At 41.4% G+C, this 14,963-nt stretch overlaps 1 protein-coding gene across 10 annotated transcripts in view; it reads left to right on the top strand.

Annotated features, from left to right (window-relative positions):
* The window catches only part of NRXN3 (neurexin 3), a gene marked incomplete at its 5' end in the record, with an annotated part of 1,486,708 nt that overhangs the window by 337,615 nt on the left and 1,134,130 nt on the right, over positions 1-14,963 (top strand). For all 10 annotated transcript variants that reach the window (XM_081083746.1, XM_081083745.1, XM_081083748.1 and 7 more), the window contains one exon: positions 9,213-9,514. In XM_081083746.1, coding sequence (XP_080939872.1) covers positions 9,213-9,514 — 302 coding nt within the window. The remainder of the gene's footprint in view (positions 1-9,212; positions 9,515-14,963) is intronic.

The following is a 14,963-nucleotide window of genomic DNA, read 5'->3' as shown; positions in this document are numbered from 1 at the left end:
AGCTCTCATCGCAGCCGCACTGGTGGAGGAGGGACAGTGCTTTTCCTGCTGAGTTCTGTGGATCAGAGGAAAGGAGTTGACAAGCCAGCTCAGGGCCCTTGGCCACTGCTTTCTCTGGAAGAGAGGGTGGCAGCAGCCCATTTGATTTTGTGCCTCATTGACTCCAGGGTGGGCCCGCCAGGACAGGATGGCCAGCCAGGGTTATCTTTGTGTCAGTGCAGACTAAAGTACCATGCTACTGTGTGGAGGCCAATTGAAGGACAAAGGACTCAAAGATGAGGGCAGTGTTGCCAAGGTCTCAGAGGTGCGTCCTCTGGAAGCTGGCTCCCATTCCCTTTTGGGGGCACAGCAGGTGTTCTGCTAGGGCCAGTGGGACAGCCCGAGAGGCCTAAGCATTTCAATAGGCTCTTCCAAGTGGCACCTAAACATTCTATTTCTAAGGCTCTCTGATGGAGGTGGGGAGTATGATCCTCTCAGCATGACTCAGCCCATTCCCTTATTCCCTGCTTAGGCTCCTGCTGCCTGGGTGGGCTCTGACCTCTTGTCAGTGTTTCTCCTCTTGACACAATGAACTTTACACAGTTCCAGGACACCATATATAGGGGCCTACGCACCTACTCCTGAGGATTTGCGTTCCTCTCATGGTGGTGGTGGGACTAAGAATCAAGGATGAGGATTAGAGGGCTGAGGTTTGGAACTGGCCAAAGTGTTTCCTACTGCCTTGTATAAACTATCTAAACTCTGTGTGCCTCCACTTCCTTACATTGACATTGTCATAGCAAAGTGACCTCACAGAGTATTGAGAGAACACAAATCATGATTAAGGAAGCATTTGGGCAGGAGATTTGACTTTGAGTGGTGGGCACACTGTTGCAATATACAGATCTTGTAACATATAAATCCACACAAGAAACCTTTATGTTCATATTAACCAATGTCACTCCAATTAATTTAATAAAAAAATAAAGCTTTTGGAAGTATATGATATTTTAAAGGTGAATATATGTTTGCAAGTGGACCTGAGATCCTTCTTTACCCATTCTAATGTGTTTGTTTTTATATCTAACTAGAGGCCTGGTGCACAAAATTTGTGCATGGGGGGGAGGGGGCAGTCCTCTCAGCCCAGCCTGCACCCTCTCCAATCTGGGACCCCTCGGGGGATGCCTGACTGCCAGTTTAGGCTCAATCCCTGGGATCAGGTCTAAACTGGCAGTTGGACATTCCTCTCACAATCCTGGACCACTGGCTCCTAATCATTCACCTGCCTGCCTGCCTGGTCACCCCTAACTGCCCGCCCCTGCCAGCCTGGTTGCCCCTAACTGCCCCCCACTGCCAACCTGGTTGCCCCTCACTGCCCCCACCACCACCAGCCCAATTGCCCCTAACTGACCCCCCTGCTGGCCTGGTTGCCAACAACTGCACCCTCTCCCCCCACCCTCCGCTGGCCTGGTCACCCCTCATAGCCCTCCCAGCAGCCTGGTCACCCCATGCAGCCTGCTATTCAGTCGTTTGGTCATCCCTCACTAACCCCCCTGCTGGACTGGTTGCCCCACACAGCCTGCTTATTCAGTCGTTTAGTCATCCCTCACTAATCCCCCTGCTGGCCTGGTCATAGGCAGCCATCTTGTGGAGGCATGAGGGTTATTTTGCATATTACCTCTTTATTATATAGGATGCTGTGTCCTTGTCTTTTAACACATTGCACACCAGTAGTTTTATTGCTAGCTTTACCCAGTGGCCAGATAAGTTTCTATTGAATGAGTACAAAAAACATTTTACAAAGCATCATACTTTAAAACGATATTTAGCTTCTAAGAACATGTAATAAATAACTTCAAAATGCAATGGGTATTTAATTTTGAGGCATGCCTTTAACATTTATGTAAAACACTGTGTGATATGAAAACACGAGAATGCTTGTGACCCACCCGCAATGAGTTAATTTTGACGCCTGGCCCTTAGTTGTCCATGGTTGCATTGGGATCTTACTATCCAGACTTTGGCTTCCTCCTATGGTCTTTGGTTTGCCTGTATCTCTGCCTCTTGGTTCCTTAGGTTGTCTCTTCTAGGACTCCTTTTCTTCTATTTTTGCCCAGTGAAAGGCAAACTTCACTTGGGAATTGTATCACCACCCAGGTCAAACCAGCCCCGGTCAACCCCAGGAAAAGTAGTTCAAATGTGTTCTCATATGTTAACTGTCCTGGAATGAGCAGGATAATTGTGGAACTGTGGACTTCTGCTTTGTGTACACCATGTCTTAGGCTCAGTGCTTCTTCATCATCATCAGGGCTCTGTGCCTTCCATTTTCTCTTTTGTCCAGTTTATTATCAATGTGATCTTCTAAAAATATATATGGGACTTTCAATTTTCTCAGTAAATTTATGTAGTGTTTCCTCATATCCTTCAGAATAAAGTCCAGATTTTTTATCTTAAAGCCCAAGATAGCAACCTATCAGGAACCACAGGCCTGATGAAACAGTGATATGCATTTCTCCACAATTCTTAGATTGCATAGTGAAAAATCATTATAGGGAATATTTTAATCTGTTTTGGAATTTCTCAGAGAAAAAGAGTTATTATATAAATTACCAATTAGGTGGTTTTTTGGGGGGAAGAAAATGGAAAATAGAATTGAGTAAATGCTTGTTAATGCTATAGATACACTGAGTGGCCAGATTATTATGACCACCTGATGTTTGTAGGCAAATTAGTCATACACTGCATCGTATGGAATATGGAAGCCAAAGGCTTGTTCGAACACCTTTGCTGTCTGCAGTTACCAAGATAAAACGTTTCCAATTTGCACAGGAACACAAGGATTGGACAGTTGAGCATTGGAAAAGTCATGTGGTCCGATGAATCACGTTTCCAGTTGCATCATGCAGATGGCAGAGTGAGAATTTGGCAGAAACAGCATGAAAACATGCACCCCACATGCATGAGTACAATCCTTCAAGCTGGTGGGGACAATGTTATTGTTTGGGGCATGTTTTCCTGGCATGATTTGGGCCCTTTAATTCGTATGGAACAACATCTGAATAGCACAACATACCTAAGTATCGTTGCTGATCAAGTTCATCCTATCATGTTGACGGTGTATCCCAATGGAAGTGACTTCTTCCAACAAGACAATGCACCATGCCATGATGTTCATATTGTGCAGGAGTGTTTTCAAGAACATGAGGGAGACTTTACCTTGCTTAGGTGGCCCCCACAATCACCAGATCTCAATCCAATTGAGCATTTGTGGGATGAAGTTAAAAGAACCATTAGGCAGCTGGTTCCACAATCATCAAATCTCACAGAACTGGACAGTAATGTTCATCAGGCATGGTGTCAGATTCCTCGCATCACCTTTCAACATCTCGTGGAGTCAATGCCAAGAAGAATTGCCACAGTATTGAAGGCAAATGTGGCCCAACGAAATACTGATGGGGTGGTCATAATAATCTGGCCACTCAGTGTATAAAACAGTACTGGGATTAACAAGCCATTTGAAAGTTCAGGACTTTACATATCTTATACATCTGATTTCAAATTTTGAGTTATACATGCCTAGATTGCATCTAATGTTTAATCAATTGGATACTTACAAATAATGGGTAAATGGTTTGTTGTCATACAGAGTTGAGCTCTGCTTTTCATGCAGTGAGAATAATATTTTATTTTAGCACTTATGCAATTGATTAAAAATTTTGGAATGATGTAATTTAAATGGATCTAAACAGTCCATTAGCCACATCCATGCTTACCCTCTTGCCAAGCTGTAGCTTTATGCTAAGCTGTTGTGTACTGTGTTACATAATCCCCTGCATTCATTTTTCTACCTATTTAGCTCAGATGCATACAAGGTGACTGCATTGTCTCTTTAACCTCCTTCCCAGTGTAAACACCAAGTATAGAAACACAGATTTTGGGCAGTATTACATTTTTCTAATGGAGTGTTTAGAGAATTGAATGGGCTTAGAAATAATGGGTTTGCCACTGTTTGTTTTTATACCTTTTAGTTATGTTCACTGTCAGCTTAGTATGGTTTTCAAGGTGATAAGAAAGCAAGTGCTCTAACCTTAGCTACTGGAAGGAAATTAAGACAGATTGAGATTTTAGGAGAATAGGTCAGTTGTGAGAGTGTTCAAAGGAACAATTTCTTCAAGATCCTCACTCTTTCTTCTCCCACCAGGCCCCTTATTGGCTCTTTTAAAGAGTGGGTCATGAACTGCCAATAACTCTCTTCCCCATATCAATCAGGACAGCATGCTATGAATTTAAAATGATATAATTTTGCTTATCTAGAATATGATTCACAGAGTAGCTTTTAGTTGCCTATTGTTTGTTGACAAGTGGAGGGAGGTGCCCAGGGTCTGGGGTGCCTTGATGGCCTCCTCCTGTACTAGAAAGAGGTAAACTGGGAAAATTTATAATTGAATGGAGAGATTGGGAAGTTTTAAACTGTTGCAGCAGTTTTTATTAGATACTTGCAAAAGAATGCACTCTGCTACCTTTGGTTAATTTGCATTGAGATTTGCATAAATATATATGTTTTTTATATAGACCCTTTTCTCACATTGGTTTTATTTCTTGTTTATTAATTGTGATATTCTTTTCTCTAAAATGATGTCATTTTTCCTCAATGGGCATTCCACACAAGACAAATTCTTTTGTTTTAAACACACCCAGATTCCAGGGGAGGAAGGGACACATTTCTTTTGATGAAAGAGTGTAATTTACATAGGGTGGGGTAAGTAGGTTTTTGGCTCCATTTAAGCAAGCTGTGGGACAGTTTGTAAGTCAGTACACAGTTTGAAGTAGCAACTAATTCAAGTAGAAAATAATTTTATGGTTGGGTCACAACATGAGGAACTGTATTTAAAGGGCCAGAAGGTTGAGAACCACTGCCTTATAGCTCTAAAACTTATTCTTACAGACTCCCTGGTCTAATTATATGAAACATATTAAGTACCATGTAGCACATTAAATAATATCTCAGTGCCTTGCTGTTCTGTGTCAAGCCTTCCCCGTTAAAGGGCACATGATTAATTTAAGGTTCTCTTTAAAGGCCTCCTTTCCTTGCTCATTTATATTTTTAGTAACTTAAATTTTTATAGAAAATCCCCATTAATATGCCACGTGTAGTCCCAAGGACAGGAATAGTGGTTGGCTGTGTGCACATTTGTGTCTGTAGGAAGAGAGCATAGAGAGCATAGTGGTGATGACTTCATTTGATTTACCACCTTCTACTCTGTGAGAGTCACTCTAGGGCTACTGAACAAGGGCTTGTCCAGCTGCATTTTAACAGAGCCATTTCTTCAGAAATGAGAGGAGAGATTGTGACAATAGACAAAGTACTTAGGGCATTGGTTAGATCTATTTCAAACATGCCAATAGTGTCAAATTTCTACTCTACAAATTTTGGGGGCTATTTTGGTAAAATACATCAGGCATAGGTTCTGTGTTGAGTAGTAGTTGCTCCTTGTAGTATACTATAGGCCCCATTCACGAAGACTCATGCAAAAATGGGCCTTCCTTCCCCTGGCTGCTGGCACCACCTTTGCTCCAGCCTGGAGCCGCCTTTCTGCCTTCATTCTGGCCCGGAGCCACCTTTCCACCTTCCCACACTGCCCAGAGGCCTGGAGCGGCTGGGGCAGTGCAGAACACCACTGGCTGCCTGTGTATGCAAATTAACCTGTCATCTTTGTTGGGTTAATTTGCATACTCACTCCTGATTGGCTGTTGGGCATTGCAAAGGTACAGTCAATTTGAATCTTTCTCTTTTATTAGTGTAGATGTGTAAGTTTATAAGTGGACAGATCCCTTTTGCTTATATCAGCGTGTGTGTGCAAACAGAAATATGCAGGTAGACACATTTCACTGTGGCCACCATGAACATACAGGACAAACTTCATCTCTTCTTTAACTCTCTGGAGTATGAAGTTGAGGTTCATGTTTTAATGTTATCATGATACTATGATTAATTTAATAGTGTGTAGTGGGTGGTCATTTCTCCACATTATAAGAGTGACTGACTCCTTTATAGCTCTTATCTCATGATGAGAAAATACTTATTTCATTTAAGTGACTGACCAAGGGCTGTGATGGTTGATAAGGATCTGAGTTGAGGTAGAATTGGCTTTGGTTGATAAGGCTGAAGTGTAATTCTAGAAGGGAAAATAGAATTCTCTCAACCTTATTTTGTGGCCCCCACTCTTTAAAGGGAAACTGTATTGTTGCTCATTTCTTCTCATTAATGAGGTGCTTTGGTAGCTTTAAACAAACCCTGATAGGAAGCTGGCCACTCTAAGTGAGGCTGTTGGGCAGGGTAGGAGGACAAATGGAAGTCTACATGTGGTGTGTTGAAATTATACATCAAAGCAACAAATCCTATAAAATAAAAGCCTAATATGCTAAGTGTATGGTCATCTGGTTAGCTGTTCAAACAATCAAAGCATAATATGCTAATGATATGCTAAGGCCACTTAACCGCTTCCTTTGATGTGCACTGATCAGGGGGCAGATAGTCAACTGGTTGACCAGTTGCTATGACATGTACTGACCACTAGGGGGAAGATACTCCAACAAGTAGGTGAGCTTCCTGCTGGGGTCCAGCCAATCAGGACTGAGCGAGATGGGCTGGACACTCCCTGGAGCCCTCCCGCTGTCCTTCCCCTGCTGGCCAACCTCGCATCCCTCCCCGGCCCTGATTGTGCACCTGTGGGGTCCCTCTGCTGGCCTACACCCTCTCGCAATCCAGGACTTCTTGGAGGATGTTGGAGAGCGGGTTTCAGCCCCATCCCACAGGCCAGGCCGAGGGACCCCACTGGTGCATGAGTTCATGCACCATGCATATAGTGATTAAATAAAATACTAGTTGTACCAGTTAATAATGCGGATTTTTTCCAACAGATCAAGTTACACATATGTTGATATAGATGCAATTTGATATGTATGTTATTTTGTTGTATTGACAGCAAGCTTCAAAACTTCATATGTCAAATTTGCTGAAGGTCTTAACATCATATTTTTACACTTAAAATGTCAAATTTCATGACAAAAAAAGAGCATTTGCAGGAAGTTTTAATTTATTACTTTAAGAATAGTGCTGCTGAATACTTTGGAAAGCTTATGGTGAACATGCTCCATGTCAAGATACTTGTGAACACTGATTTAAATAAATTCTTTAAAAGTGATGTTTTCGATGTGAAAGACAAAGAACGTCTAGATCAACCAAAAAAATTTGAAGACCAACAATTACAAGCATTATTGGATGAAGATGCATGTCAAACTCAAAAACAATTTGCAGGAAGATTAAATCTTGCTCAGCAAACAATTTCCGATCATTTACAAGCAATGGGAAAGATTTTAAAGGAAGGAAAATGGGTGCCACATCAACTGAACGAAAGACAAATGAAAAACTGAAAAGTCATCAGTAAAATGTTGCTTCAATGGCATGAAAGAAAGTCATTTTTGCATTGAATTGTGACTGGCAATGAAAAGTGGATTTATTTTGAAAATCCCAAACACACAAAATCATGAGTTGATCTACGTCAACCGTCAACATTGACTGCAAAGTCAAATCACTTCGGAAAGAAAACAATGCTCTGCGTTTGGTGGGATCAGGAAGACAATGCTCTGCGTCTGATGGTGTAGTATGAGCTTCTAAAACCAGGTGAAACTGTTAATACTGATTGCTACTGACAACAAATAATCAATTTGAACCATGCTTTGATCACGAAATGACCAGAATGTTCTAGAAGACACGGCAATGTAATTTTGCTTCATGATAATGCATCATCACACACTTCAAAACCAGTTAAAGACACGTTAAAAGATATACAAAAAAATGGAAAATTTGGTCTCTGAATGGTTTGTCTCAAAACAAGAAAAGTTCTATTGGTATGATATCTAAAGATGGAGGAAATCTGTAGGTAGTGATGGACATTATTTTGAATAAAGCACTTTTGATGTTTCTTTTGAAATTATCATGTTTTCTTTGATTACAAAATCTGCATTATTAACTGGTACACCTAGTATACTTCCATCCTCTTACCTTGAAAAATGTACCTTTGAAACTACCTTCATAAGCCAGGTTCACATTTTAGAAATTTTGGATTCCTCTGAGTTCTGTACTGAGAAATGCTAGCACAGGGAGAACCAGCCCTTCTGGTCCTCAGCCTGTGTCCTGTTCCCATTTCTTCCCACCTTTGGCTCCATCCTATATCACAATAGGTCTGGTATTAATGTACATTGATGCCCCAGCTTATGTGGCCAATCTCTGTGAAAGCCTTATAAATATTCCCCCACGGCTGCCCTCAGAGCTTGAGGTATCCACATTGACAACATGATTTTCCATCAGACAGTAGATCCAGGGGAGAGACCTACACAAGCCTAGGAAACAGACTTGGGGCTTTGGAGTAGGGAATTACAGGATCCCAGTGTCTGGAATATGGTCTTGAAGGAGAGTATGGCTCCAGTGGAATTCCATCTTGGCCTTGTGGACTCCTAGTCCTATGGGGAGAGATGGTCTGACAGGGCCATTTTAAACAGGAGACCCCTAGAGCAGAGGTCTCTTGGAGTCTAAGGGCGATATTACTGTCTTGTCATAGTATATTACCAAATTTCCTTCTGTTCCCTTTTCCTCATCTGCTTGATCACCTTCTCAGGTACAACCTCCTATTTAACAACCCAGTCATGTTCCACTGGGCTGAGGACTCTACCATGAGAACTAATGTTAAGTGGGTTATTGATGGATCCGAATCAGAGCCAAATCTTTCAGGCTATTTGATTTTTAGTTTTTGGTCAATAAAAGTTACCTAGAGCTAAAAATCCCTTTGTCAAAACTATTAATTATACATTCTAAACCAGCTCGTGTCTCCAAGCATTTAAAAGCTACCATTGAAACAAAAGTGATGTAAACCTTACTTTATTATTTTGCATGGAAATTTCCCTTTAGTTTTTTTCTGACAGAATTTGAAGGAAAGGCAGCCAGCTATCCTGCACTGGTGTGCTGGTTTCCACCCTTGAATACAGAACTTCTCTGCACTTTCCTCCTCTCCTGGTTTTTCTGGTACTTAGATATAAGTCTTCTGGAAAGAGTGGGAGGGAGCATAGTATTGGGGTCAGCCATAGAGGGGGTGTCCTCTTTGGTATTTTTAGAAATCTATCCGACTCATGCCAGTCAATATTTGATTGACTGCTTTCCTCCTTCCTTCCTGCAGCTCGAGAGGAGAATGTGGCCACTTTCCGAGGCTCAGAGTACCTGTGCTACGACCTGTCTCAGAACCCGATCCAGAGCAGCAGTGATGAAATCACCCTCTCCTTTAAGACCTGGCAGCGAAATGGGCTCATCCTGCACACGGGAAAGTCGGCTGATTATGTCAACCTGGCTCTGAAGGATGGCGCGGTCTCCTTGGTCATTAACCTGGGGTCTGGGGCCTTCGAGGCCATCGTGGAGCCAGTGAATGGAAAATTCAATGACAACGCCTGGCATGATGTCAAAGTGACACGCAACCTCCGGCAGGTAATGCTGAGGGGAGAGAGTGCCTGGAGGCTCCTCTTAGGTAGTCAGGGAGGAAGTGTGTGAAACAGGTGATAGATGAAATGGAGAGGGGTATAGAGATAGGTTTGCATCTATCAAAGTCTAACTTTCTCCCAGTTTTTGCAATTTCACAAGGAAAATTATTAAAATGTGCTTCTTCCCGTACTTTAATTCTCCATTTGTGCCTGTTATTTAAGAAAAAATTCAATTGTGTAGATAATACAATTTATAAGTACTTTCATTACTTTTTTTTCCTGCATTCCTTTTAATCATTTTCTTAATTACACATTTGAATCTCATTATATTACTGTTAAATTCAATTAGAAACAGCATTGTTTTTGCAGTGTGGTAGGTTTTCCTCATTCTTTCAATCTATGTTTTTCTTTTTAATTAAGTTAGTCATTGCCATGCTGCCGTACTTTTAATTCCCTCTAGAAAAAGTCTTCCTTTTTCTCTTCCTTTTCATTTACCACCCCTCACCCAATTTGATTTTTTCAGTTGTGATGTTAACCTCTAGCCTTGGAATGAATTAGCTGGAACCTTTCTGAATTCCTCTGTTTCTCTGTTCCTTGGTGCGATGGTCCTACTTTATTGCCCATGTCTCTACCTCCAAGACTCTTCAATTGATTTGGAGGCCTGGAAGGTGGAAGGACCCAAATAAAAAAGTCAACTTTGGAGCAGCCTTTCCTGGTTCTCTCCGTGCTTGGGAAGTCCCATCGCTTGCCGATGCTAAGCAGGCAACTCCGTCAGGTGACGACATTCTCTGAGAGCCTCAGCCCAGTGAAATCAGTTTAATTTCATAACCAATAACAACCATGATAACACCTAACCAGCCCACTTCAGTTCAAAAAAGCTTTTCCTGTAAAAGTGGATATCTGTGCTGAGACTGTCTTTTCCAGGTTGTTATTTTCACTTGGTTTTTCTTCTGGTGAAGTTGTCATTCAACCCTGTTGGACAGCATCCATCCTCTCTTAATCAGAAAACATTATGCAAATTTCTGGAAAGTGCTTATCAAATTTTCTTCTGCGATATGATTGATGTTATGCCTTCTAATGTAAACATGAAAGCAGAAGACCTGACAGGTGTTTGCATATGTTTTTTGTTTGATAAAAGTGTAACTTCTTAATAATGCTAAATAAACGGAGAAGGCTCACACACGTTGGAAACACAAAATATACGAAACACCAATTTCCATATTGAAGAATGTCAAGAAAGCCACCTGGTTGGGGGATTCTACTCTCTCTGTGGTGAAATTGCCAAAAAAACCACAAGGCTTAGATTCCCCAGTTATCTTACTGCACATGGATTGAACTTTTTTTTTTAAAATCCTCAACTAAGGATATATTTATTGATTTTAGAGCAGTGGTTTTTAACCTTCCTAATGCCACGACCCTTTAATACAGTTCCTCATGTTATGGTGACCCCCAACCATAAAATTATTTTCTTTGCTACTTCATAACTATAATTTTGCTACTGTTATGGGTCTTAACGTAAATATCTGATATGCAGGATGCATTTTCATTGTTACAAATTGAACATAATTAAAGCATAGTGACTAATCACAAAAACAATATGTAATTATATATGTGTTTTCCAATGGCCTTAGGCAACCCCTGTGAAAGGGTTGTTCGACCCCCAAAGGGGTCGCGACCCACAGGTTGAGAACTGCTGTTTTAGAGAGATGAAGGTAGAAAGAGAGAGAAATCAATGTGTGAGAGAAACATCAATCAGTTGCCTCCCTTTCACACCTTCACTGGGGATGAAACCCATAACCTAGGTATGTGCCCTGACCAGGAATTGAACCAGAAACCTTTTGGTGCATGGGATGGTGCTCCAACCAACTAAGCCTCTTGGCCAGGGCTGGATTAAACATTTTTGAATTACTGTTCTATGTTTTATTTTTTTTTCTCCAAGGCCAAAGAATCCTATTGCTGATGTTTTTTTTTGTCATCCCCATCTATACTTACTCAAGAGACCTCAACTGTCAAGAGAACCCAAGTGAAATGTCTATTTGCTAACGTATAAGGCCTTGACATATTTGAGTTGCAGACTCTAGACCAGTGGTCGGCAAACTGCAGCTCGCGAGCCACATGCGGTTCTTTGGCCCCTTGAGTGTGGCTCTTCCACAAAATACCGACTTCTGGGGCATGAAGTTTCAATTGCACTGTAAATGTGCACCCGCACATGGTATTTTATGGTATTTTGTGGAAGAGCCACACTCAAGGGGCCAAAGAGCCGCATGTGACTCGCGAGCCGCAGTTTGCCGACCACGGCTCTAGACCAAGTGAAATATGACCTTTTGCTAGTTTTGACTAGGGGGGATCACTGTAACACCCTTGAGACATTAATCAGTGGAGGGAAAACTTTTCATGTAGTGGGTAGCATATTTGGGTTGTGGTTCTACCAACCAATCTATTTCTCTAACTCTCTCCTACCCTCCAGAATACCTTGCCATTCTAGTGATTCCAATTAGCCAGAGAAAGACTCACTTTTATTTATACTAAAAACACTTTCAAAAGAGAATTGGGCCCCAATTCAGTCCTTTATACTGAGAGGGGGATAAACCAAACTGTAATTCAGATATTGGTTTTTCTGTTTAATCAGCAAGCAGAGGGTTTCTTTTCCAAGTTCTAAGACACAACTCCACTCTGTGCCCTTGGACAAGCCATTTAACCTTTCCACACCACCGTTTCGGCTTGTGAAATGGTGATTACAGTCCTCCCCAGTCATGTGTGGAGGCTCAATATGCAAAGTACCATATGTTCCAGAAGGATTATGAGCTCATCTGTGGTCTGGGTGCTAGGCTCGCTGTGACATGCACACGATTTACAGGCTGAGTGCTCTGTCAGGAAGGTGACTGTGTATGTCACCAAGCATGCAGCTAAGCAGAACTCTCAGTTTTAGAGGAGGCTACAGAGGCCCTAGAGCAGCCGTGGGCAAACTACAGCCCGCGGGCCGGATCCGGCCTGTTTGAAATGAATAAAACTAAAAAAAAAAAAAAAAAAGACCATACCCTTTTATGTAATGATGTTTACTTTGGATTTATATTAGTTCACACAAACACTCCATCCATGCTTTTGTTCCGGCCCTCCGGTCCAGTTTAAGAACCCATTGTGGCCCTCGAGTCAAAAAGTTTGCCCACCCCTGCCCTAGAGCTTTGGGGGATTTTGGCAAAGGGAGTATGAACCTCATAGAGAAAGTGCACCAATGATTGGATCTCACTGACTTTTTTTTGCATCCAGATGCAATTTATTGAAAGAGGGAAATCTCAGAGGAGTGGAGTTGATTTTGTAAATGCAATCCTTTCAGCACTGAATCATATAATAATAGTATTTTTCCTACTAAAAATACATTTATAACATATTTTTGAGTTCTTTGGGATACATTTGTAGGGGTGGGAAGCCCCTGTCTATTTCAATGAAACTGTAAAATTGCTTCATAAATATTTAATAACAAGCTTATGGCAGTTTCATATACTTTTTGGTAAGATTGAATGTCTTCTGTGACCAAAATTTATTTGAGGAAAGCTTACTTAGAGTTCATTACCAAATGGAGCAGAACTTTCCCTATTTCTTCCTTCATGGTCATCTCCTCATGGCTCTGCCTTTGAGCCAAGTCAGGGCCATGGCCAGGTACTTTATTGGGGGTTCTGATTAAAGGAAGGAGATGGGAAAACCCATTCTAAACCATAACTGGGATTAAGGACCATGGTAGTCAGGTATTTCTGTGCGATTTTTTGATTTTGCTTTGTGTTTTGGGTTCATGACCTTGTCTGAGTCCATGGTCATGGCTATCACATGAATTGACTTACCTCTATATGCCACTCTTGCCAAACCACAAACACAAAACTGGGGTTACCAGTCTTCCAGCCTTCCAGACTCCCAGCTCTGGGTGTGTTGGCAATTTAGCATTTGAAAACAGAAAAGGGGAGACTAATCACAGGGCCTCTGTTCTCCTGTTTAACCGAGTCCTCTTTGCTATCCACACAAGAAATTGCTTAAAATGCTTAATAACGTGAAAAGCATTCTTAAAGAGGAATGGGGAATGATTCCAACAGGAGGCATTCTGGAAAAGTAAGCAAACAAACAAAAAACTTCACTGGGGAATAGAGAAGACTCCAACTATTTTGATGAATTCTAACCACATAGTTATTCTAAACTGAGAGGAAAAGAAAGAGGAGAATGTGCCCCTCCTACTGCGCAAATCTATACAAAATCAGCTGGTTCACAGATCTTTACATTACCTGCAGAATCCTAGAGTAAGGTACATAAAGTAGCTTTCCTATGCTAGATGTGGCTGGTAAACATTTTAAGTTCTTTTCATTCTAAGAGAGAGTCATGATTGTCTATGCATGTAGTCAGGGTCAGATGTGAAAATAAAATCCCCAACTTATTGTTATTTCTGCTCGATCTATCTACATGTGGAATGATAAACTTTGGTGTCTTTGGGGACAGGTGGAATGTGTATTGCTAGAGGGTGGGAAGGAAAACGGGGTGGTGATCTTTCAGAAGAGCCCTTGGAAAGTAAGTATGATGCTAAAACTAACTGCGGTGAGGTCTGATCTGAGGCATTTGGAAGAAGTGGGGAGTTAAACATGACTGCAACTCCTTTCCTGGCTATGCCCCGGGTGCCAGGTTTTCCACAGAGTCCTGGTCTCATTGTCTTCCCCACTCTCTTTTTCTGTGTTGGGTGCCTTTTTTTTGAAAAACTAACACAAGATCATTCATGCAATGTGTCATTTTACTAACCGACTAATGTACTAACACCCTAACGACTCATCTTTGTTTTTTAGTTTTTTTAATTAACAATCGTTCTGTTCACAATTTTTAATTTCCTCTCTTCCCCCTTTTCCGCAAAGCACTCAGGCATCGGACACGCTATGGTAAACAAACTACATTGTCTGGTAGATATCATTCTTATTGTCTCTTTTTTTGGGTTTGCCGTGTGTTGCCCTCTTTTCCTCCCCCAACCCCTCTTTAATCCTCTTTAGACTTGTTTCTTCTCTTTTAAAATTTTTGTTGAATTAAATGCAAGTTTTTCCTTTCTCTTAAAAAAATAAATAAAGGAAGAGGATGTACCTGTCCTGCAAATGATACTTGGAAGAGTTTGGTTGGAATGGTTTCTCCAGTTAGTAATTTTTCCTCCCCCCAAAAAATTTTTTAAGGAAAGTTTCTCCATTTAGCTAAATTTGTTTTGTTTTCTTATTTTGCAACTTTGAAGCCACAGACTAGTGACAACAAGATTTATGTTAAGGACTTTCCTAATCTCTGTGTCTTGCTATCCCTCACTCTTTCTCCTTTCTTTTACTATCCTCATTCCTTAACCCCTGCTTTCTCTCCCTAGTGTGTGGCCATGGCTGCCACGAGTGATCTGGGGAGGAAATTGCTCTGCTTCCTGTGTTCTTCTTTTCCCTTCTTTCACCTTACTCCCC

This window comes from Myotis nattereri (assembly GCF_964212035.1).
Source record: "Myotis nattereri genome assembly, chromosome: 1".
NCBI classification, from domain to species: Eukaryota; Metazoa; Chordata; class Mammalia; order Chiroptera; family Vespertilionidae; genus Myotis; species Myotis nattereri.
This window is presented reverse-complemented; position numbering and strand designations above follow the sequence as displayed.